Genomic DNA, 26,757 nt, shown 5'->3' on the forward strand with positions numbered 1-26,757 from the left:
AGATCTGAAATAATATCTTCTGTTTCTTCCAATTTCTTCTTTTGTGTTGGAACTTTGGTATTTGAATTATGAAAAAATGCATTTATTTACTATGAACTGGCATAATTATAAGATCATAAATTACAAGTTAAGAAATCATTCACATCTCTTTTGAGTGCAAGTTATTTTTAGCTTTCAAAAGCCCCAGTTACTCAAAATTGAGGAGTGTGGCTTTTTTATGTGCTTTCACAAGAGCTTAATAGACCATGTGGTAGGGTTCTGTGTGCCTAGAAAACGTTGTGGATTTCAACAGTTCCATTCAGTTTTCAGGCAAGCACAGTGAATAATTGCCTGGCTTTCTTCACTCAATGGCAAAGCTCAAATCAATAAATCTGATGACCTGAAAGCTGTCTCTTCAAGTGATGCATTTTAGAATACTTTCTAAAAACTCAAAGGTCAAGTCTAAAGGAAACATTTTTATCAGGAGGTGAAATGTTGAACATGCTCTGTGCAGCTGGAAATAAGAGATTCAAATTTGTACTTGATTTGTTTTAAATTCCCCAAAGCTTTAAATCCTGTGGGATGTGGACAGACATTGACATCATTCATTAACTGGCAGTGTTTTCAGTTTCCTGATCATTTACTGCATTTTATCATGGTGTTGGCTACAATAGCATTTGCCTCTCTTGTCCACTGTGCTCTTATATTTTCTCCAGTGAACAGGAAATAAAAGTGTATTTTTCTATTTTAGAAAAATCCCTTTTATCTCGAGTAATGACATAAATGGACTTCAAGAATTGAAATCAGAACTCTGTTGATGGTATCTAAGTGCAGATCAAAGAGGGGGAAAACCCAAATCTCTCTGCCTGCCTCGAGGGAGTAAAATGCAATGGGTTTGTTGGAGGTTTCTTAGGTTGCTAGATTGCTATTAAGGTCTCAAACTAGAGATTAATGACAGGCAGTAATGGGGAAAAATGAAATTATTTCTGAAATTACAGATACAAAAACATTACCCTAAATATTTACTGACAACTTCATATTTTTAACTATTATGTTTTATTAAATATTGTTTCATTTTCAAAACATTCACAGATTTTCACAGAGAAGAGTAAAGTTTAAAGGAAGTACAAAGTGTCAGTCTAGCTTGAAAATTAGTTTTGTTGGGGGAAATGGGTACAACATGTGCAGGCATTCTCTTAACAAAAGAGTCCTTTCTTGTGTCACCAGCCAGGACATCACTTGTCCTGGCTTATTCACTCTTTTGAACATTTTAATATTCTTCAAGCTGCTTTGAACCTCTGTTTTTGGTCACCTTATTCTCCATTGTCTCTCTGGAGTTCTATAAGGATCATCATTCTGCAGGCAAATTTTAATGATAATTTTTTTTTCATGATACCAAGGTGTGCCTTCCTCTCCCTCCCTGAGTCATGGAGGTGCAGGTTTGTGGTCAGGTGAAGGGTTTGGTGATGGGCAGGGATCAGTTCAACAAAACTGTGCATGTTTTAGAGAGAGAGAGGGAAAGAATGGCCAGAGTGGGAGCCAACAGTCCTTAGGGAACAGGCTGCAGTGGAGGAATGTGGGGAAGAAAAATGCTCTCAGCATTAAATTCTTTTTAATAATTAATTTTTACAAAGCTTCCTCATAAACACTGATGAGGAAAAAAAAAAAGTATTGATATGCAGAAAATAGAGGATAAAACTTGTTTTGAGTATTTTTTTAGTGCTTAGGTATTCCAAGAGTTATTCACGCTGTGAAATGTAATGCTCATGAATTTGGATAAAGGATGCTTTGATGCTTGTGTTTAGGTGAAGGCTCAAGTTGATGTGCTTTGTTTAGGCCTTTGTTGGCATGAAAAGTTAAGCATGTCTAGAGAAGCTCGTGGTGTGAGCACTCCTGATGTAAATGTTGTATAAAGCTTGGGAAATAGGCAGCTACAGGAGTTCAGCTGAGGAGGAGGATTCTAGGTTGCTAAGGCAGAGGGATTGCCAATATATCACTGTTTTTACATGATTTTTGGAGGAGATACAAGGGTTTTTTGTTTCTTCTTTTTGGCTCTTGTTTAATTGTGGGGAAGAGTAATTTAAACATTGTGAAGGGGAGTTATCGTTTTCCTACAGTGCACGAGATAAATATTTTTATTATTTTTTAAATGGACTTCTGGTTCTAATCCAGTTTTTCTCTCCCCATGACAGCATCTTGGCACAAAGCAGCCTGCTGTCACGCAAATAAACATCAAATAAATGAAGAATGTCAGCAAAAGTGTAATATAAAACGAATAATTAGTTGTCAAAATTTCAGCTGGTTCCCTGTGAGTAACTTTTCCCTATTTTTCTTTTCTTCTTCCAGAAATACAAAGAATATGAGAAGGATGTTGCAATAGAAGAAATTGATGGCCTTCAGCTTGTGAAAAAGTTAGCAAAGAATATGGAAGAAATGTTTCATAAGAAGTCCGAAGCCGTACGGGTAAGCAGCAGATCGATCTGCTATTTCCTTCTATGATGTAAAACTAAATATATGGTTTAGGCTCTGCTCTGAAGGCTGTACTAGCAATTGAAGGTGCTGAAGTGGAAATGCTAAAGCATTCAGGAGTATTTCAGGATCACTGTTCAAGAGAATAGATTTAAATTATTTATACCATCAGTAGACAAAATGTAACAGTGTGCAACGAGATTGGGACTGCCAATTTCCAATATGAGTCTGTAACATATCACTGTGTGCAATAAAACCTATGGTTGAAATGGTAGATTTTAAAATATCCAAGCAAAGCAGACTTAATATCAGTGCTCACTATTATAAAAATAGTATTGGAGGGAGATGTCTGAGTTCAGTAACTCAGGAAAAGATGCAAACACTTCAAATGGTAAACATTTTAATTGTGGTAAGCAACACATCACTCTTCATGTAGCTTGTTAATGATCACTGAATAACTAGGCTGCTCTCTGTAAGTCTGTAAGTTTTTGTGCTTTTTTTCTTTTTTTTTTTTTTTTGTATTTTTCTCTCTCCATTCTGGTCCTTCTTTTGTAATAACTTTGGTGTCTATTTAACTTACTATAAAACTGAGAAAAAAGTTCAGATTTTTATGTTTTATTAAATCAAATAGGAGTTTGTTGTAAAATGTGTGGTCTAAAGAGTAAAAAAAAAAAAAATCTTCCTGTTGTAGTTTTCCTTTTGCATTATTCTTTGCTAGAAATTGAGGTGACTGACTGGAACAATGTGGCATCACCCCTGTCAGCAAACTCACAGGACATTATGGTGATGCTGTTTACCATCAGCTGCTCTATTTCAGCCAGACTTAGCTGCTCAATTGAGCTGAAGATCCTCCTGTCCCCACTGCAGAGCTGGAGGCATCACCCGAGGACAGGGATTCCTTTTGTGTGACTGAGGATACAATTCCACCCTCAGCCTTGTATTATTTGTTATGGTGCAAAAGGGAGGAAGGAATTTGGCTACGTTTAAGAGGTTGAATTTTCAGGGCTGGCAGTGAAGTAAAACATATTTCAGCTTGTAAAACTGAGCTCACTTGGCAGGGAAGCAGAGAAAGACAATAAACATGGAACCCCGCAATGCTATTTTTACAGTGTGTTTTTCAGAGGGAAAACTACACTTTAATATGTGTGCAACAGCTTCCAGAAGCCTGAAGAATATTGACTTGGGGAAGGGGGAGGACTCTTTTCCTTGTTTCTTTGCAGGGAAAACTGCTCCCCTGAGATGATCATGTGAGCAAAGCATTCTTGGAGCAGCACTTGTTCAGAGCGAGAGGCGAGCAGCGCACTTGGCTGGCGAGGGATAGAATTCCAGCAGGGAGGAGCGCTGGTGGGGAAGGGCAGTTTGTGTCTCAATTAGAGCTTCCTAACAAATGCTTAGAACAGGTCTGGTCTCTTCATACAGATGGTGTTTTTATCTAAGGAGGGGAAAAAAAATCCAGGATCAATATAGACCACCGTGCTCTGAGTGAAAACAAGCCCGAATTCCGCGAAGTTAAACCATGCGTGTAATCTTGAGCGAATGGATTTTAGTGCTGGAAAAAGTGACTGAAATCCAGAGCCTTTTTTGCAAGGTTTCCATCTTTGGAAAGGAAGCTAAATGTGTGGTTTGGACAGGGTCACTTCTTTTAAGAAATGATCTGTTTAGTGTACTTTCCAATTAAGCTTTTAATTTTTGCATAATTATATAAATTGGGCCTTCTTGATGCTAGAGATGTAAAGAGTGACCCATTCGGTTCTGGCAGTACGTAGTGCTTGGTAATTTGCATCCTGAGAAGTACAAAAACCTTTGGTACAACGTGGGTTTTGCAGAAATTTCACCCTTGGTTCATCACAACTAATTTTCCCCTCATATCTGGGGAGGTGAGATGGGAATTAGAAAATTCCTCTACACTTAAGGGCTCTGTTCCATCCTGGTACTGGATCACCTTGTCTGCAAAATACTTGAATTTTGACATAAGCTTTGGATGGAAACTCATGCAAGAGCACTGAAATGTACAATCCAGAGCAATGTGTCAGGTCTATTGGTGGTGATGTTGGAGGAAGTACTAAATGAAGAATACCGTACAAAATATCCCTCAGACCTAGAAATAATGGAGACGGGATTGTGAGGCTGCAAATCCAAGGACTCAGAAAATGTGTTCCAATATTAGCCCAAATTGTTACCCTACACCACTGAGAGAACTTGCTTCAAGTACACATCAAAATCCATTGTTGATTAAAATGTTTTCTCCAAAAGCATTTTGGGCTAAGCATACTTTGTCAGGTGTTAGCAGATGTAGCACTCTGAAAATGTTCAAAAATTCATAGCACATAAAGTGTTTGATTTGTAGAAAAGGCCAAGAAGAATGAGTTTTTGTGGAGTTTTTTTTTTTGTTGCCTTTTTTTTGGTGATTCTGCTTGATGCTTTCAAACATATGAACTTATTTGAAACTACTAATCACAAGTGAACTCTTCTCCCTTCTCCCCCTGAATATTCTGCATGAATTTTTATCTTTGTCTCATCGCTTTTCATAGTGATTAGTTGGTTCAGTGTGATTTTTATCATATTCATTCCCTGTTTGAATTACCCTTCAGTATGCAATTATCCTATCACAGATTGTCCTATTTTTGTTCTGTCAGATACATAAGATAAATGGAAAACTGAAAGTGCTAAACCAATTATATAACCTTTTGTCATCTACTTTCTGGTGGAAAACCTTGCAAGCAACATTTCCCCCCCTCCTTCTCCCCAGTGTTCACTATTTACCTTGGGTTTATATCAGTTCAGGATATTCCTGTTAACCATTTCCTTCCCAATGCTGCCCTACCTGACTGATTTCAGCCAGGCAGCTTTGTATTTTATTTTGAAGTATTTGTGACATGAATTCAGTTAAAATCCCCGAGCTGTGGTTTTGATTCAATGCCACTGGTGTTTTTTGTTTCTATCTGTGGCAAAGGTAAATGGATCCATTTACTTTTAATATTACAGTGCTTGAGATGGGAAAAATCTTACTGCCCATAAGGTGACAGACACAGAAATGTTTCCTGCACTGTTCAGCAGTTGTTTCAACTTTACAGCCAAACACAAATAATCCCTTTGAGACCTTCATGTAGTCTGCTGTCACTTGAGCTATTGCTGCTTCTCTGGGACTTTTACTTATTTCACTCAGAGGAAGTTTGCTTCATCAGTCTTAAAGTTACCTGGGATTTTTTTTTTAATATAATTTTTAGAAGGTTTTATGATACTTCAGTGACTTTACAAATTTGAATCTGAACGGGAATGAAGCACTGTGACATAATGCTCAGTAAGTGACAAATGACCATGGCAACAAACTTGATAGTGAAAAAGAGGTGGAGTTAAAATTGTTCATTTGGTGCTTTTACTTTTCCTGGTTATTGGCATACTGGAAAAAACTGAAGGCTAGAGGGAGGGGAAAAGATAGCAAAATGAAAGATAACCAAGTTATTAGGGAATATTTGAAAAGCTATTATTGTAACTTTAGCTTTGTACTAAAATTTTGCTTTTCATTAATATTTCCTTGCAAATAAAGAAGTTCTATAAAAATGATTGTTGATTCACTGCTATGATGGCAAATCAAGTGTTAAGGATGGTTTTTCTTTAAGGCAACTACACTTGCTGCAGTGGAAAATGCAAATAAGAGGCTTCTTTTTATTAACTTTCCCTACCATAGCTACCTGGTGTTCATTGTGAAGCTGATTCTCATTATAACTGTACTGTGAAAAGTAATTGCTGTTGTACAGTAATTCAATTTCAGTGCATTCATGCATCAGTAAACCAGCAGGGTTTATCTAGAGAAACCTGGGACTCTAAAGCCTTTTATCATGAAATTCCACACGCAGACAAATGTTCTTCCAAGGAGTAGAATATCAGCATTTACATTTAACAAACATTTGCAATGAAGAGAAAGGGATTTTTTTTTTCCCCACTGATGATTTTTACACCGGTCTTTAAGCTTTTTTTTGGGCACTATTAGGATGGTGTGGTTTATGCACAGTTTGAGAATTTTGTGTGCTTGAGATGTTTGTGCTTACTCACATGCACGTGTGGTGTGCACATTTTAGTGTGCACATGTATGTTTGTGTGGGTGCAGATCTTTAGATGTGCATTTTGAGGTTTATGTGTGCCATATCAACAGCTACAATTTACTATTGTTTTTCTGCATGTATATCTACATTTATAAGTAAGAAAGTATCAAACAGCACATACTGCATTCAGATATTTCCAGGCAAATGCTGGTAAATTGCTGTCCTGGTCAATAAATGAATTTTTATTTAAAGTGATGTGTTAATGAGTGCAGAATGAACTTGATGAGCAAAAGATCGTGGCAAGTAATTTCAAGCTGAGAGTGAAAGTTGCTAAGGAGCTCTTCTTTATTCAGAGCACTGCAAAAGATTTCCACAGAGTGCATGAAAGCTCAGTTAAAAATTAATACTGAATGCTTTATTTACAATCCACCTCCAAATAGTTTAATCTTTCCATGAGTGTACTTGGAATTTAACTTATTTTTAGTATGTAACTTAGTGGTGAGTTTTTTCCTATTTGAGACAACAGTGAGGAATATTCCAGGTGCATTTTGAACTGATTTTTTTTTGGATACTGTTTTAAATGTGCACTGGCTTGAATGCCCAGTGTGTATTTTATTGCACTGTATTTTCATTCTGATTTTCTATCACTGTGATCAAGGCTAGATTGGGAACAGCATTCTGGAGAAGAGAAGCAAACAATCATTCATATTTATATTTATATAATATAATAGAAATAGATCTTTAATGTCAAAACATATTACTTTTCTTGGCTCACTACTTCAAAGATAGAATAAACTAAGTTCTTTCCTTGAGCTAATTTGCATCTGTAGAATTAGAAGAAAAATGAATATCAACGTGCACTCTTTACAGCTGCAGCTCAGTGGGGGCTGTATTGACCACTGATTTTTTTTAAATATAGTAACAAAGGGTTTTTTTTTAATATTCAGATGGAAATGAAAAAAAGAGAACCTCAACATTAAGTTTATAAAATTACTGAGGGAAAAAATTATAGATGGTTGTGGGTGGAAGGAAATTATGGTGAATCAACCCAGTATCACTATAAATAGTTTTAACTGACAGAATAAAGACATAAGGAATAAAGGAGAGATGGCTACAGTTGTGTTAATTACTGCTAACAAATTAAAGGTTTTCAGCAATATTTTTGTATTCACATTTAGTATTTTAACTGTAATTGTTGCTATTTAATTTTGGTGTCATTTAAATTTGCTCATAATTTTACTGGTCTCCTTCATGTGTCAGTAATAAATTTGTGTTCTTGAAAGCATGAAGAGCTTTATTTTTACTTTTTTGAAAATTGGAATACATTAGAAAATGAAAAGATGGATAGCAATCCACTGACAGGGGAGTATTCAATAGCATAATGCATAACCTTGATAGTGATTTGGAGACTATTTAAAGGCACAGTAAATATTTTTATTCCTTATTGCTATTGGACTTGAAGATTGCTCTTGGTAAATGTGTAGGATTTAGGAAATTCAACAAAGGAAGGATTGCCAAACCTATTCTAGTGCAGATCAACTAAATCCCACCTTGCTGCTTCTCTTCTTAGTTCTTTGAGTTTGTCAAGAAATTTTTTTATTTGTTAACTGCTATGAGTTCTGAAAGGGGGGGGGAGGAATCTATTTAATTGGAGTGTGGGTGGGCTTCTTTTTTCTTTTCATTCCCATGCCATGGCTGTGGTGTGAGAGCTCAGACTGTCCTCAGGTGCATTTGCTGCTAAACACGAGGAATGAATGAAATAGGTACAGTCACTTTACCTCATGCCTGTGTCTAATGGAATAAATATGAAATAGACAGCTCTAATGGAAGCTAGCTTTTCTGTCTGTAGATCTCTGTGAAACATAGCAGGGAGCCCAAGTGCATTGATGAAATATTTAACTCTCATATGTCCTAAAACCAGGATAGCTGGGTTGTCAGAACAGGTCTTGGCAGGGGGGAAGACGTGAAACATGGAAAAGCTCAGTGGGAGAGAATGAAAAGAAAACCAGGGAGAACCTCAGGGAGATGTTTCAGGGGATGTGTGTTTGCCAGGATTTCCAGGGAGTCGTGTACAGGATGTGCAATATCCAGGAATTCCTGCTCCCAGCTCGTCCCTGCTGGAGAAAATTCTGCTACAGCTCTGCAAACGTGGAGCTTTCATGTCAGGCTACAATTTGAAATATTTACAAAAAGTAAAGCATTCTGAACCATTTTTGGATTTTTATCTGTCTTTAAAACCCTGGCCTGTTTGTATGCTAAAGGAAAAAAATGTCAATTTCTTGAAGTTCAAATTTAGAAAAAAGAAAAAGTAGTCATACCATAAAAAGGAGAAAAATTAAGACTCGTAAAGAAAACTTCAAAGCATTTGCTGCAGAAGAAAATTATGATGGTCTCATCTCCAGTGCCAAGAAAAGAAATAAAAAGTATTTAAAGATAGTGCATTCAACTATGTAGCATTTATGTGAAAGTACAGTGAGGAAATCCAGCCACTTCACAGATTAATTCCTGTATTAGACAACAGCACACACCATTCAGTCTCTGCAATCAACATAAAATAGTGTTTCAGAGAGCAGAAAAAAGCAGTAAACTAGTTTTGGAAAAATGAAGTAGGATAAATTAGTCTCATTTATCCTTCCTTCTTATCAGTGTTTTAGGGTATTAGCATATTTTAGTGCTTTAAATTAACATTAATTATATAACAAAGTCGTATTGTCCAACTTTCTGTTCAATGTGGGATTTAAACTTCAAATAGTAATATTTTAATTAAAACTTAATTTCACTTGCACAACTGTCATCTTCTCAATTTTCAATTAGGATCCTGATCTCACATTGTAAATACATATCATTGAATCTATTTGTTGGAATTATAAAAATAAATACTGGTACTTTTATATCAAAGAAATGATAGATGTTCAGTGTCATATTAATTTTAGAGGGTTTAGTGATACCTATTTTTAATTGATTATAAATATTCTCTTGAGAAGGTGCACTATAGCTTGCTGTTTATGTAACATTAGTTTGTTTTTTGAATCCTTGTGTGCATTTTAATGCTTAGGTAATAAAAAATATCTCTTTGAGATTGCTCAGCCTGTGCAGAGCAGGTTTCCAAGCTGCTGCCTCCTTTTCCATCCCATGAATGATTCCCACTCCTCTGCTCCATCTGTGGAGCGCGAGGGAGCACCAGGAGCAGCGGTGAGGAGGAGCCTGATAATGGCTTTTTGGAGCCATTTAATGAATGGTCATTTATCAATATTTTGAGGAGGAGAGAGACTATCATCTCTGTGTGATTCTTCACTCTGAAGTGCTCAGAAGCATTTCAGTGAAAAGAGGTGCAAAGAGAATTCATGAGTGGTGTTTTATGGGCATGAACCCTTCCCTCTGCTCTGCGATGGAGCTTCCAGCCTGACCTGCCCTGGAGCACCCCAAGAGCCTCCTGCACACACAAACACCCCATTGATCCTCCTCACTCCCACCTGCCTGGAGTTTGATCCAGTGTAATTAGGTAGGAAGAAGCCTGCTTCATCTAAAATACTTCCAGCTCAGTTGATTTTTTTGTGTCTCCAACAGCTGATCCCGTATTCCAAACATGCCCACCGTGGTTGGTGCATTTCCTTGTTCTCTCACCCTTTGGATTTTTAAAACTTACTGCTTCAAAAGTTATTCTGCCTCATCTTATTTTCTCTGGACACTGCAGTTTCTTTTATCTTCTAATTTGAATAGAATTATAGGTTTATAAAATAAACCCACTGTGCTGCTCCCAGCTGAACAGTTTCTTTAAGACTGGGGAACTTCATGGACTCTTGCAGTGTCCTTTTTAACCTCATGGGCTCTCTGATCATTCCAGGGAGCTGCTGAGAGGAGTGGGGGTAAAGAAACTTCCCAGCAGCACTGAATTTCAGGTGGTCACAATTTCCCAATCAGAACATCAGGATTATCTCTACTACTGGTATGTGAAACAATAAAATAAACTCCTTTCTTTTGGGTTTTTTTCTCCTTTGGAAAAGCAGGGGCTTATTTTGAGAGTGAGTTAACAGAACATTTAGTTAATGGTCTTGTTTTGATCTGTATTTTAACAGCTGTCTGAAATACAGCTGCCATAAAACATCAGATTTGATGCTGTAACTAGAATTTCAAATATTCAAAACTCATCTTCCTTTTGATGAATGCCAAGAAAAAGGCTCAAGTTTTGTTTGCTAATGTTAGACTTCTGGATTGTCCTGGCCTGTACTTTGACATACTTCCAAATTAGCAATGGCTCTCTTCAAAAATGTCTCTTCTGGCTTCCACAGGTTCTTGCTCACCTCTCCTTTCTCCTTTATTTTTATTCCACCGTGGCAAAGCTGTGCAGAATAGCCTGAGAATTTTAAGACTGAAGAATTACCCGGTGCAGAAACCCCAAAACAAAAAGTTAAGAGAGGTTTTCTTCCCCTTAGATTAATTAGGGCCTTGTTCATTGCATGGCATGAAAAATATTGAAAGAGATGGGAGACAGGAATGAGTTGGATCATGTGATGGACACTGCTTTTTTATTTTCTTATGGAAGTGGTGGTGATGGCTTAGAACTCTATTGAACCAACCATTTGGATGAGTTTTGAAAACTCTGGTGACTCTGCAGCTCTTCAGGGAAATTATCCAATTACTTATAGGTCCCTTCAGGTCTGGTGTTTTGTGTGTGGTGGGCTGAACTGTGCTTTGCTGTGGCATGCTCTGCTAGAGGGTGGGAATCTCCTCCTGGCTGGAGAGGATCAGTTCCTTACGTGTGGTGGCTGCAGAAAACTCAGCTCTGAGCTCAAACTGTGTGTGCCTGAGCAAAAATGTTTCAAATCAGGAACCTGAATCTCCAGAGGTTCAGTAAAACATTAACAAGACTTAAAGTTTCATTTTCCTAGGGAATAAGGCAAGGTAGCTCACACATGGCACATATTGATGGATTTGAGATTGTGCTGGACAGAAGGACTCATCCTGAGTCTCACAGTGCACAAATTCTGTGGTACTTCAGTCTGTGACCCTGGAGACCAACCAGCTCTAGGGCTGAAATAATAGCCTTAGACTCTTACTGAAATAATAGTCTTGCCGTTGATCAATTTAACTAATTGATCGAATTATACTTAAAATTAAAATGTTAATGGATTTTCAATTACTTCCAAAGACAGACTGAATGTGGGGTTTCATGAAAATGTCTGGGCAGAGCTTTCCATGTGCACAGCCAAAAGCATCCCAGTACATTTCTGCTGGAGATTTGGGATTTGTGGCAGGAGCAGCTGAGGCCCCCAGGAGCTGCAGCACACCTGGGTGAGAGCAGGTGCAGAGCCCCACACCTGGGCTGCAGTTTGCTTTTCTGTCTTGAGGAGACACAAAGTTAAAAATCCCTGGGGGGGGGGGGGGAGCAAAAGTGTGAACTTTGATTTTGTGGTATTTTACATTTGGAAAGAAGAATGTTATTAGTTACATAGATTAGTTATCCTAATCACTGTGTCATTGCTGCAGGGGCTATGGTAAGAACAAGTTTAGTCATTTATTTCAGGAGCATCTTGATTTCAATGCCATGTAATTATGCCACATTACCTTTGGTGTATGTTTTAAAATTATTTGCAGTGAAGGGAACAAGCCATAAATTATAGAGATCACTTTTTAATTTCTTTTACCTCCCTGTGAATAGACACACAGCCATGTATTCTTGGCCCACATGCATTTCTTTGTCATTTAAGCTAGCACAGCATATCTTGGATGATTGCTTCTGGTGCTGTGCAAGTACTCCAGGAGGACAAATTGTTTGAGTAAATCATAACAAAAGAGGTGTTTCATGTAAGAAATAAACAGTTCCAAACTAATACTATAAACTGAAGTTTTATTGATTAGTCTGGGTTTGTTTTTTTTTAATGTAAAGTTTAAATTACAGCAATCATTGTGGCACAAAGCACTACAGAAATATTACATTACAGAAAAATCTGGTGCCCTGTATTTTCAATGGGTCATTTAAGAGCAGTGGCATATACAAGCAAAAAGGAAAGAACTGCTCTGCACCCCTGAGTCTTTGTTTTAAAAAGAAGCTGGACCTGGAGAAGCAGGGCACAGAAAAAGGCACAGCAAAATCTGTGTGCAGAAAAAGAGGGAGCATTTGGAAATTCCATGTAGCTTCACATCACCCTTGCCAGGTATATCATAGCATGGACTACACTCTACAGCCTCCCCCAAAAAATTACAGGGCAGCTTTTTATACATCAGAAAAAATTCAGGGACATCTCAGGGTAATTTTAATTCCTAAATATGAGGATAAGAGATTATTTAAAACCACTGCTGTAACTGTTAAACCTTTGGCACAGGTTAAGGGAGAACCCTGGTAAACATCTTTATTTCCTAGTTTATACCTTGGTTTCTTTCATCAGTGGAGTTTCTGAGGGGGGTTTCAAAGCCCCTTGGGGCTAGCACAGCATGGGGATTTTTCCTTTTTGAACACACTGAGCAGGCTAGAACAACATCTATTATTAAAAAAGATTGGCATCTAATTTTCCATTATATTGAAAAAACTGGGTTTCATCAGTAAAATCTTACTTTTTTAACTCATTTCCCATAACTTGTAGTGAGGTGGTAATTTAGCACTCTGTAAATGTGCCAGTAAATTAGTAATTCTTGAGTCATTAATTTTGCATTTATCTTAATTGTGCTACATCTATGGATATTTATGGTGTTTTACTTTTTTACATTTGAAAAATATTACTATTGAGATGGGTTTAAAAAACTAAATAATCTTAATGGGAATATTTTTGACATTAAAAAAATGGAAATTGTGCCTTGATTTGTGAGTTAAGCAATTATCATTTAAATATCACTACAAATTGTTCTAGAAAATGGGAATAGCTATTTTCCTTTTGCTTTTAGATCACTCCATGCTCATGATCTGGTAATTAAATCCCCAACCTCTTGATCTTTATTTTGACAGAAGTTCAATAATGAATTGGATAAATTGATAAAAGATGAGTCCATAGGTGGCTAATTAATATACTAATGGACAACCTTTAAATCAGGAAGCCCATAAAACACTGATTGCCATAAGCTGAAATCGTTTACTGAGGGAGCAGACAAAGGCTTTTGTCCTGTTTCTCGAGTTCTTTACTGCAGCAATCACTGCTGCAGAGGGTTTGGGAGCTCTCCTGTGCCCCTCTGTGCTGACACTCAGGGCTGAGATTCTGTTCTTGGCTCAAAGAGTTCAGCTTAAAAAATTATTTGATGAATTCTGTGTTTTTGAAAGTTCAGATAGTCTGAGCTTGTAACAGTTCTTTCTGCTGCTGTATTCTTATTTTAAAAGTGATATTTTATTTGAAAAATGCTGCATGCTTATGGCTTTTTCTTCTCCTCATCTATCATCTTGTTTTCTGAGCTCAAAGAAACTGAACCATGCAGGTGGCACTGGCCAGGCTGCCCCTGTGCAAACCCAAAGCAGTGCTCAGGAGAAACTCAGACCTCTGCAGATTGAGTTTTGCAAGACTTCTTTCTATATATGTGGAATATGAGTGGAACAGGTGAGAGAATGCAGCTGTGTCATCACAATCTCTGATGGTACAGTCAGGTGATGGCACAGAAAAGGATGTGGTTTTATTATGGAGCTAGCAGAGAAATAGAGCATAGTTTGAAAATGATTAGAAAGTGAATGGCTTTTTATATTATATGTTCTTAAAACATTTTTATGGCACATATTGTGACAATCTGCAGGCCTATGTGTTTTTGCTGTTGGTAGCTCTTTAGAATGTGGCAGGTAAAGAAGAAACTTTATCTTCTGTAATTGCAGATTTGGAAAAGTCCAGGTGTTCCAGCTGAGCATTCCCTGAGTTAAAGGGGTATAGGATGTAGTCAACACAAACTCTAGATTTTCTAAATGACATAACTGGAATGTTTCATCTAAAGTAGCAGAGCTAAGACAAATGTAGAAGCCTTTCCTATATTATGCATGCATGAATGAAGCCTTAAATAGCTTCATTCTGCAGTAGGGGAGGTGAGAATTGTGGGGTGATGTGCTGCTTCCTGTCAGAGACACAAATTGGTCTTGCATTATTCTGATTTTGCTGTGGAGCAGGACTCAGGAGGATGCTCAACCTTTCAGGTGTAAGGATGATGCTCAGGAAGTCAGGACTTGGCATTTGTTAGCAGGCACAAGCATTGTGCATTCCTTCCAGGAGAATGCAGTGTCAGCCCTGGGGCAGATGCTCCTTTGGTGTAGCCCAACTCTCCCTGTGCTCCCTACAAGGTAAATCCACACTGTTCATGCAAATCTCACAGGGCAGGGGCCCCTGTGGCTGCTGATGTGGATGGTATCCTTGATTTCTGGTTAATTTTAATTTGTTGAAGTAAAAGTCTTCCAAGGCACCTACAGGGCAAGATAAACTCACAGGGGTTCACTCATTGCAACCCCATAAAAGTTTAAAGCTCTGATGTAGAAAAACTTGTGATGCCATATATAAAATACATTCAGATTAAAAAAATAAAAGAAATTAGGTGGTTTTTTTTTCTTTATACCACATAAAATGCCTTTTTGTGTTATCATTGCTGCTGGCATAAAGGAAAACATCTTGGACAGCAAATTTGGCTGCTTTTCCTTTCAACCTACATGAGTGGTGACAAAAATAATTTAGTTTCAAAACTTGCTTGATCCCCTGCATTCAGTCTGTCGCAGTTAAGATGTTGACTGAGCCATCCTGATTGCAGTGTGGACCTTTGTCCAGACAGAAATTATTAGCACCAGCAGCTGATTTTACAGAGGGCTTGGACCAGCCTGCAACAGCACATTTGACTTCTTGCTAATGGGACTGAATTTAAGAAAGTGTCTTGCAGGAGAAATGTCTTCATTATCTATTATAAATGTCTGTTATTTGTTTCCCCTTATTTGTGTTACAAAGCACTAATGCTTGAAGAAGTGGAATGGGAAAGTGCTACGGTGATTTTTACTCCAGGAATTAATTGCACTGCAATCCTCAGTGGCTGAACATTTCATTTCAGACCAAAGTTAAAGAACATAAAATTAAATCCTGGATGCAATTTCATTCAGTCTGATTTCAGTATTAGTTTCTTATAATGCATTTTGGGAGACAAACAAGTATTACCTGCTGGCATGAAAAGAGCCTATAAAATTTAATAAAAACACAAAGTAGTTAATATACTTTTTTATTGGGGTAAGATTTCATTTTGTTGTAGTATGTATTTTGTTTCTATTTTTCCTTCAAAAAGGGCATTTTAAACTCAGTATTTCCTCCTGTAGAATTCTGCTTTTGAAAATGCAGCCTTCCTTTTCTAGTAATTTTCTTTTGCTGTTTGTGAAGAGTTGAGGATAGACAAATCAATTATGACTTTTATTCCTTTCTCTACTCTAAGCGCTTTGGTGTTAGCAAGCTAGGTTAGTCTGCTGGTATTACATCACATATGAATTAGGTAATGAAAAAAATTTAACTTCATTTTTGTGGAGTAATCATAACAAAATTAAAATACCTAGGAAAAGGAACAATTGTTTGATTTAGAATGAAAAAGAAAAATGTAACTAAACAATTTTAATTTGCAGTGTTGTATTTCACTTGCCTACTCTCACTTTTGCATAGTTCCCAATATATTTTCCAGTGTTTTACGTATTATCACATTTATGGTTGAAAGCTGTGAAATTGTTCCCCTTTCCCTTTCTCTCACTGGGGAATTTGAGTTCTCTGAGCCAAAATTAGCGTTTGGGTCATTACAAAGACACTGCTGATATTGTATTTCATACTTAATGAATCTTTACTGGCATCTGGGTCTAACCTTGACTCTGCTCAGTGAATCATAACTTGGCAGTCTCAGAGTAGGTGCTCCACTGTCCTATCATATTCCAGCAGAGATCATTTGGTCTTTCCCACAGATTTCTTTATAACATGCAGCATTGTGATTTTTAAAAAATAATAATAATAAAAATGAAATAATAAATCCAAGATAAAGTTTCAAAATTAAAGTCATATTAGAGTTAAACTTTGTAAACTTAATATGATTGTATTGTTAGTAAAGGTGATGTTCTCATCTTTTGTGTACTGCTAAAACCAAGCTCCTTCCTCTCATCATCTCTAAAGATCTCAAGGCTTGGTGTGAACCTCAGAGTTTCAGTACATGCAATAATTTTTTAGCAGAAGAGAATAGAGAAATTCAAATCTCCTCTATGTGCAACAACTGAAAAGGAGCTCGTTTCCAAGTCTTAACTTGTAGTGTCTTCATGCAGATCTGGAGAGCTGCCCATCCCTTTTTGGGGTGTGGGAAGCTCTTTCAGGGCTTCAGGTGTCTTAACCAGTGCTCTCTCTGTAGCTGCTTCTCCTCCTTGGCCAGTAATGCTATTTGGCACTCCCAGAATTTCTGTTGTAATTCCTTTTCATCTCAAAATAAGTAGTACAGAAAAGCAAAGAAAAAAACTTTTGAAAAATGCTGCCATTCTGAATTGATAGAAAGTAGAGAGTTAAATATGTTTTTAAAAGATAAAGAACACTGAGAAATATCCCATTTTTATACAAGCAGAAACTCAGAGAAGACATTTGCAATCCTTGAACATGAATTAATATTTTTTTCATCAAAAAAGCATGTATGTTTCTGGTAGCTGAGTGCAAATGTGATGTGTAGTGACTGGCAGCAGGAAATATCACAGGCTTTCACCTGCAGGTGACCAAGGTCTCCTGGTCCAGGTGGTGCAGCAGGAGCAGCCCCTGGTGCTCACCCTCCAGGCTCCATCACCTCCCATCTGAGGCCCCAAAGCCTTGCTGGTGGTTTGATAGCTGTGGTCAGGTTTATGCTGAGGATTTTCACCTGGTGCTTTTGGGTGTTATAAAGGCCCCTGTGAACCCTCTCATTTCTGTGTCAGCTGTTTGCTGATATCACAATTCACAGCACAGCTGCAACTTCAGCAATGCGGGGCTCAGGTCCTAGGAAAGCAATAATGGACTTTAGGAGCTCAGAGAAGAAAAGCCAAGGCAGTTGCAGGTTGGAATGTCTTTGTTGCAAGAGGGTTCCATGCATGTGAATTCCTCATTCTTGAGGAGCAGGGCTGAGGTGGGAGTGAGCAGCATCACAAGGGTGGGGAGGATTGCAGGGCAAGCAGCTGCTCTGTTTTCCAGTGCAGCGCCTAAGGGAGGCTGCTCAGCTCTTGTCAAGTCCCAGAGCTGCAGATGGAACTTGGGAGAGCATTCCTGAACCTCCCTGCTCCCCAGGGCACTTTCTCTGCCACCTGCAGGAGCAGCTTGTTTGGTTTTGTGTCCCTCTCCCCGTGGCCAGGCTGCAGACACAGCAAGCTCTGTGGTTTGTGCCTCGGACTGAATAACCAAAAACCAGCAAACCAACAGCCCTGGGATGCTGTCACACGTACTGGATGGTTACTTGGTGCTTTGCATCCTTGGGCTTCTGCTTTTGGCCACTTGTGAGACAATTCTGGTGCAGGTGGGCTCTGAGTGCACACACCTGCTCCCAGGTGCAGGAAGGGAATTCCAGTCTGGCTCTGGGGTGCTCTCTCACTTGTACCACACTTGGCCTTCTCTCTTTGCACACACACACAAAATCCTGACAAGTTTTTAATCTAGCTAATTTTTGAAAAACAGCTTTGTGCTTTTTATTTCTTTTTGAAATCAAGCTCTCTTTCTAAACCTGAGGGCCATTTAGTTTTCTTTAGTTTTGACGTTTGTGCAGCTCTTGTACTGACAGTTTTGAGGGTTCATAAAGGACCATTTTTTCTTCCTTAGAAACTTGCCTTTGGCAAGAGACTCTGCTGCACTGTGGCCCCCAAGCTGTGTTTTTTATCTCTTTCTCATTTTAGCAATTAATCTGAATTTTGCCATAGGGAATACCTGGTGTTTCTGCTCTGTGGATGTTCCTTACAATTCAGAATATGTCGTGATAGGTACTGTGTGATACAGAAGGAAAAGGTTGGGAGCAATGGATTTTGTGGGATGTAGGTGAAATGTGGAACACTGCAATCCAGAGAGAATATTTAAATGTCTCACTTAAACTGTCAGGCAAAGTAGATATGCAGTGAATGCATATGTTCTGAGAATATCAAATCTGCTCATGTGCTACCTTCAAAAAGAGACTTTGAAATAGGCATTGCAGCTGAAATGAATTCTGTATGGCACTTTCCCTATCTTCAGGAATTGGCATCAAATTTGCCTCAGAACAAGACAAAAACTAGTCAGACGTAGAGGGAGCTTCTGGAAATGGTAAAATTCTCACTGGAATCGTGGAACAGCAAGACTAGTAATAAGATTTGGTGTATTCTTTAATTTTAATACTCCTGTCTACTCCATCTGGATGTCACTTAATTAAAAAAGAAGGAAAGGAACACCACCAAGGCATTTATTAATTTGGGGGTAAGCTGTGTGAAATCTGTCAGTCTGAGTTCACCATATCCCTGAGATTCATTTTCCTTGGATTTGAAAATAAACCTTAAACCTCAAGGATGAGCTGCCACTACGGCTCATTTCATTACTTCCAGCAGACAATAAACCAGCCCAGAATTAGCATTCCCCCCACAGCTGTGCCCCTGCAGCCTTGTGTGGAGGGAGGCTGGTGAGCAGAGGTCTCTCCCATTTCTGCAGCTCTCTGGCTGCTTTAGCCCTCTTATCCCCAGGAAGGATCTACAGATCTCCCTGCCTGCTCCCTGATAATTCCACGGATGCAGATACAGAGATCTACCTGGGATATTCATCTTCCTGCACGTTAATGAGCAAGGTGAAGCATTCCTGAACCTCCCTGCTCCCCAGGGCACTTTCTCTGCCACCTGAAAGAGCAGCTGGTTTGGTTTTGTTTCCCTCTCTCCGAGGTCAGGCTGCAGGCACAGTAAGCTTTGTGGTTTTTCTCGCGGACTGAAGGACAGAATTAATTGGCTTTGAAGTTTCCAAATCTGTTTCTGAAGAAGAGATTTGCAATGAGTGACTGTGAGGGGGAGCCTGTGTGGAAGCCAAATCACTCTGGAAGCGGAGCAGCGCTGGCTGGGTCAGATGCCTGCTCTAAAATCCTCTGTTAGCACTTGATGTGAAATTGAAATTGGAATGATTTCCATCCCTCTGATGGAACTGGCTGCTCTCACTGCTGTTCAAGCATCTGTGCAGATGATGATTCTCTCCTGATATCTCTTAGAAAGCACTCCAAAATCTAAGAGTATTTATTTGCTTATTAAGTCCTTAGGGAGCCAAAACGAACAAAGCAACACCACTGAATTCTCCAAAAAGGCTTACCTGTCTGGGCTCAGACAGCACGTGCTGATTCCCTTGTGCCAGGAGTGCCCAGCCCTGGTGATGCAGAACTCTCTGCTACACATCAGGCAAATTCCTTCCCTGTCACCTTATGGAAGTTTGGAACTTGTAGAAACCAGAGATTTGCAGTAATTTTTGAGAAGGTGGTATCGAGTTTGGCTTTTCTCGAGTGAAGCTTTAATCTGGCAATATGAATAATGGGAAGGGACTGATTCTCTTGATCCCAGAGCAAGGGGGGTCTTGGTGGTGTTTTCTCTGGTGGTCCCAAACTTCTAAATCCTGATTTGCCAAAGGATGAATTTGAACCTCTTGAATGAGCGTGTTGTAGCTGATCCTGACCACTTTCTCCTTGCCCTCTAAACTCTGGGAATTGTAAAATATGGGTTCCACTGGATGCCATTCCTGAGATCCCTGACTGAATTCTGCACCTGGGGACCCTGGTGAAAAGATCTTTCAAACAGCTGTTGGGGACCTGCAGATGGGAGTGGGTGAATGTGTGGTTCCACTGTGGGAGCATCATCGATGGCTTCGTTTCTGGGCTGCAAGGGAACATTCCCCAGTAAAAGCTCGTGGGAGGCAGGTTTACCTTCCACAGGAGTGGGATGAATTCTAACAGGAATGCACAGCAAATAACCTCACATTTCCCCTTTGGCCTCTCCAAATACAAAGCACGTTCCTTCTTTTTTGCTCTGCCCACTGTCTGCAATGCTAATATGTAGGATAAAAAAGCACATGAAAGACTGAAGAGTAATAGTTAAAAATCAACACCTTCTCAGCTAATATTGCTAAAATTAAAAATGATCAGTGCATATTTATCATCTTTTGGGACAAGGAAAAGTTCTATTTGTGGCAAGTTGGAGATTGGTGCACTGCTGACACTCCTGTATGGTGTCAGGTTTGAGATGTTCAATTCAAGCCTGTCCACACTGCAAAGCCAGTTAGCTTGCTACTAATTACCATCCCTTGTAGCTTTGATTGGTTTTAAGACAAATTAGCAGATGTAAAATTCTCATTCTTAGACTTGCTCAAAATTAACATTAATATATGGCTTGAAGATGCAAGGTTCCTCTGCATTTGAGTTTTTAGAGTAAAGCTTTTTAAAACTGCTGCCCTGCAATCATGTGCAAAGACAAAGCAGACTGAATAAAGTAGGATTTCTGATGGCAAAATGGGAAGTGATGTGCAGAGTCTGTGGTCTTTCATAATGTAAATGTGATAATTGCTAGATGAAGGTTATTTGGAAATGCTTCTAATATTTGATTTGTCTTTAGCATGACAGATTTTCATAATTTATAATGTTTTAGACAATATTAATTGATGTGGAAGAAATCTGTGTAAAATCTGTTAAATGAGCTGAGAACTGCATGACTCCAAGTTACTTTGGGGATGTCAATAGTTAGACATCTCAACAGAGCAAACCACATAATTTTTCAAGGTTTGATCTTTATACACAAAGAATATTTGAATATAGCAGTTGCCACACAGAACTCAAGAATTTAGTACTGTAATGTGAGGTGGCTGAACAGCTGTTTTTGTGCAGTATTACCAGAATACCTGCAGCAAGCAATCAGCTGTCTTACAGAGCTAAAATTTCTTTTTTTATCCTTTTAACTCTTGAACCTGAAACAAACCACTATCCATTTCAAAGAAGTGATACTTCCAAATAAAATTTAGCTCTAGATGTACTAAACCCAAAAGAGAAAAAAGAAAAAACAATCCCAAATCTGAGGTTTGTTCCTTCATTTCTGGGGCTGAGTAATGTGATGGAAAAAGAGTGGCTTTGCTCAGTGTTTCAGGGAGGATGACTATCCTACCAAGGTTATTAGAGAATTCTGCATTTCACCTTTAAAGTGTTATCTGGCAGTGCCACTAAGGCTTATCATTAGCATATCCTTTGGTACTTCCATGGCATCAGGAAAGACATAAACCAAAATAGAGAAGGGACTCATAAACAAAACAATATTGTGACTGTGTTGGCTCACTCAGAATGGTAAATTTTTCTTTACCTTTTCTGTAGTCCTTTAAAATGGAGATAAAATTGTTTTAAGAACAGTGAAAACCTGTATCACAATGTAAATGATTTGGGAAATGAGCCCAAGCCAGTGTAGTCTGCATAAATGAAAGTGTTTTGTGTGAAACTGCTGTAAGCAGGTCAGAAATAATAATTTGGGGGCTTTTTATTAGTGTCTAACCTAGCTTTCTTTACAATCTTTATTTAAGACGGGTTTTTCCATTGATTCTGAAGTAGATTTGAAGACAAAGTAACTGCCTGGTGAAATACTGTGGGACAATAACTTTCTTCCTTTGGAGGTCACCCTCTCTGTGTGGAATAAACAGGGTAGGGCTGCACTTGCACATTTCCCTGTTGCTTTGACTGTTTCTTTGCAGATGTTAAAAGTTCATATATACAACTCATGTATAAAAAAAAAAGTAAAAGTAAGATATTGTGTTATTCTTCCATTTACCTTGCCTGGGCAGAGAGTTCAGAGTGATGGTGGTCAGTGCCACTTTTGTAACAAAATGGGATCTGAATTGATCAATACCCATATTTATACATTGGAGTGCTCCATTGTGGTATTTACAGCTACTGTACTGTTTCCCTACTCTAAAAGGGCTTATTCTTGGGGTTTTTGCTGTTTCTCTTAATGAGGAACTGAAATATTTTTCTAGATGTAGCAGTGGAGATCCCTGGGGTTCAATGCCTGCTTTTGAAAATCCCTACAGAATGTCTGAAGAAGAAAGCAATATCCCAAGTTTCAAAAATCGAGGATTTAATTGCCATTTACACAGTCTGTTACACATTTGTGTAATAAAATTGACCTTGCAAGTTTTATTAGTGTACGACTTAGCCATCATTCATACTTCTTAAAGATTCATGGGAAACATCTTACACATTTTTATTTGAATATCATTTGGCAAACACTTCAAACACCTATTGGAAAAAGACTTAACTTGAGCAGAGAAAGCAGCATATGCAAAACAACTCCTCAAAATCCCAAAACAACAATAATCTCCCCCTCCCTCCACCCCCAAAAAAATAAAAATTGTCTCCCAAAATTCAACACCAAAGGAATTCAGAGTTGAGGCTGCCAAGATGATACTGCTTTACAACCCTAATCCCAGCCTTTATACCTAAGAGTTCTAAAAAAATGTTTTTCTTTACCTCCTCAGCCAGTAGAGAACTACCAAGGCCGAGGGGATTGCAGACATTAAGCCTGACCACCAGGACATGATTTTGGAAAGACTGGAAATGGCACATTCTTCAGGCAGCCATGAAATGTGTGCAGTGGGAACGTGGCAGTCCCCATATGGAAGTCCTGCTGACAGCAGCAGAATGGTTTTTAGGCGGCATGTGCTGTTATCCTGCTCCAAAGAGCTGGGAATTGGGTGGTGTGGAAGCCTAGGAGCCTGTACCAGATCCCTCTTCCATCTGTGCAGGGTGCCTGTGGTGCCAGACAGGTAGTAGACTCTGCTGTGCTCTGCTACCCTTCATCTGCTTTCATGACTCCCACTAGTAAAAGCAGAATTATACTGCTGAAATTCAGTTAAATCCATGAAATTCCATATGGCAAGGGGTTAGTCACTTGTTTTCAATACAGATTTTAAAGGGTGTGAGCTTTTAATTTTGATGATATTTGGGTTCTTAGAATCAAGAGTATAGTGCTGTTCAAGTTCCTGGTTTTTGTAGATTATGTGTGTTTAATACAATTAAAAAGCTACCAGCAACCAAAAAAAAAAAAACAAAACAAACCCCACAAACCAAAACACCAACAAAACCCCTCCAACATTTGTAGAAGAAAGATATGTTTTTAACATGCTAGAAATAAAACAGATTTACAGCTAAAACCAACTAAAGTTTCAAAATTCTATTCTTCATTGTAAAACTAGACTTTTTGTTAAAGCAGATTATTTAAAAAAATTTTTTAACACTGCACATGTATCTTAATGTTTGACAATTTTCCCCAAACTAACCAAATGCCCCTAAAAAGTGTTTGACTTCCTTTCCCCTTCTTGTTCTTGATAATTCAGTGCCAAGATTACCCACACCTGGTGCTTTTGTTTCTCCTCAGTGTTCTGATTGCCTCTTGAAGCTCTTCACAATTTCATTCTTCTACAAATGGCTCAGCTGTCTGGAAAAACGCCGATTGCTTTTGTGAATTTCAGCATTGAGAAGCTCAGTAAAATACTCTTTTGATCTTTCTGTAATTGTTTTAACAAAAATATATCTGCATTTCTGTGTTCATTCTTCAACTTTGATTTCTTCACGTATTGAAGTTGCAAATTCATCTGGCTCTATCAGTGTTGTCTTCATTCATCTTCTCAGCTGTTCTCTGTGAGTTCTGGGTTTTACTTTTCTGGTGAAAATAAAAACTTGGATAATTATTCTCCCCATGCTGCTGATTTACAAGCTTTTCTCAGGCCCTCTGTTCTGTTTTGGCCCTTCCTCTGTCCTCTGTATTACCGATCACTTTTGGATCTCTCAGTGTATTTCATACTCATGGCATGTTTCATTTGCTGTGAGTATTCTCTGGAACCTCTAAGGACTCTTCTGAAGCCCCAAACCATTCTTGAATTATTCCCCAAGAGTTTCTGTCCATGTTTGAGAAGAATTCTACCTGTGCACTTTTACATTTCTCAAATGGAATTCAAACATTTCATACATTCTGTTAATTTATTTATTTCAGTAATTCCTTTGCCTTGCTCTATCAAGAGAACTGCTGGTTGGTGATTCCACCATTCCCTGATGGTTTTTTGCATCAGGTACATGGCCTAATATAAAAGTTTTTCTGTTGAATCCCTGGGAGCTGTATGTACCCCTTGTGCTGTATGATGGAATCTGGTTTTACCCCTTTTTATTTCAGCTACTAGAAAAGCCCCAACACTCCAAACATCATGAAAAATCCTTGTTCCTAAGGTCAACTATTGAAAAAGTAGAAAATGCCATTTAAGGTTGGCAGTAGATTATTTATATTCTGATACATTTTAATTATTTAATAATTTTTCTTTGGACCTTCTGACCTAATGAATAGAGCAGACTTACCCAAAAGTTAAATCAGCGCTGCATGGGGGAAAAAACTGCATTAAAAAAAAAAAAGATGTTTGAAAAAGGAATTTTCCTATGTAATATTCAACTTTGTGTGCCAGGGCTATCCACTCAGAGGGTCCTCCAGAAAAAACTTCCTAGGTCTGATTTCTCTGAATTCAAGCTGAAAAACCTGTGTTGCTATGCAACAATCCTAAAAATTGGAATTCTTTCAGGTTGGCTTCAGTTAAACCCAATGTTTTGTTCTTCTCTTTGCTGGATAGAAGATGCTAAAATAATACAATAAAGATGTTCCCTAGAATAAGATAATTTACATAAGAAACTGGGTTTTTGTTACAGACTATTGCCAAAAGGTGGCAGTCTTTGTCCCCAAAACCCTGTGCTCTCCAGGAAATGTTACATGGCAAACATAATTTATTCCTACCTACACCAGATAATAAAAATTACTTTTTAAGCAGACATGGAGGGTAAAACCTCCTAGATTTGAAAGTTTAAGGGTGACATAGCTGTAGTTCTATTTTATTTTGACAGTGGAATGTTAAATAACAAAGCTTGGAGGGGAGCAGTGATGGGGAAAGAGCACTTCACAAGTAGACTGCTAATGAGCAAGAACTGCTTAGGTCTCAGATTTGTTAGTGCCTGCAGTACTTCAGCTTTTGGAGATGCTGTTAGGATCTGATGCTTTAGATCAGTAGGTTGCTGTGCTCATCAATCAACCCCATGAAATTAATAGAAACCATCCATTAAAATTCACGTTCAAGTTGTTGATTTTTCTTTACAAGTGATTCAGTTAGATCCAAGCAAAGCACGGATTGATTTCTTATAAATAGCCTAAAAGAGGGAACTGATGATAAATGATAGCCTTGCTAAATATGTGCAAACTTTGGCTATATATTTTCTGTTTAAAATTGTATTTCTTTTGATTTTGTTGTTGTGGTTTTGCTTATTTTTACAGTGAGAGCTGCTCAGGATGTGGGTAGAAAATGGTTTTTTTGGCAGGGCTCTGTCAGAGCTGTAGTAAATCAAGGGCTTCCTCTACTTAGCTGAGGAAATACCTGAATAGTCCAAGAAGCTTGTGAAAGTTAGTAATATGTCAACATCTATTACATCATTGAGTTAAAAGTGAGAAAAATGAAGGTATTTTAGAATTTACCAGTGTTACACTTTGAATTCAAAAGTGGAGCAGGCAAATTTCTTGCCACCAATTGAAGAGCACGGAAGGAGTGTAAACTGAGCTGCACCTCCTGTTCATTATATATGCAATATCTGTATACTCTCTAATTTTCTGAATCCTTCTCCCAAGGTTTTTCAGGCAATAGTTATCTCAGATTTTCTGCCAATAGTTACAGCAGACCACTGAGATGTTTTCGGATGAAAGAAGTAATTTCTCTGTCTTTTAAAAATTTTTATGTCTGTTTATTGGTACTTACATTATTGAGGTCTTATATAATTTATAGTGATTGTGTGAGATCTCAGTTGGTGAGAACTCATTCTGAAACATTTAAGTGTTGCACAGAAGTGTTCTTAATTTCACTTTGCTCCTTATTTCTTCAAGGGCCTATGATGAAAGCCTAATTACTGAGCATGTTTGACTCATCTTTGTGTCCTGGTGTAGTGTAAACATTAATTATAATGGTTTGGTCATAGAAAACACATTTAATTTCCTCTTCTTTTTTTTTTTTTTTTTCCTTTTCCTTGTTAGGATTTTGCAGGTTGGAGCACATTTTCTGGTTGTAGGTAATTGCTTGGTGGAGAACCAGTGGTGGTGGGTGAGGGATTTCAGCAGAAGGCAGCGTGGGGTGGTTCACAATTCTCTTATAATCCAAGATAAATGCAGAACTATTGTTATAATTTACTCACTGCCTCTGCAAACTTAAGTTAATAGTTTTTGTTGGCTTGATTGTAGTCTTGGTTGTTACTTTTTGAACCTGCAGGTGTTGGTTAGCTCTGTGAAGACTCTTATTGTTCCCCAGGTGCATTTTAGAAG

At 38.2% G+C, this 26,757-nt stretch overlaps 1 protein-coding gene across 1 annotated transcript in view; it reads left to right on the forward strand.

The window, feature by feature from the left end:
* Positions 1–26,757, forward strand: part of CACNA2D3 (calcium voltage-gated channel auxiliary subunit alpha2delta 3) — a gene marked incomplete at both ends in the record, with an annotated part of 376,309 nt that overhangs the window by 79,554 nt on the left and 269,998 nt on the right. The window contains one exon of the mRNA XM_084214355.1: positions 2,326–2,442. Within this exon, the coding sequence (XP_084070481.1) occupies positions 2,326–2,442 (117 nt within the window). The remainder of the gene's footprint in view (positions 1–2,325; positions 2,443–26,757) is intronic.

Source organism: Fringilla coelebs (assembly GCF_963513975.1).
Source record: "Fringilla coelebs genome assembly, chromosome: 13".
NCBI classification, from domain to species: Eukaryota; Metazoa; Chordata; class Aves; order Passeriformes; family Fringillidae; genus Fringilla; species Fringilla coelebs.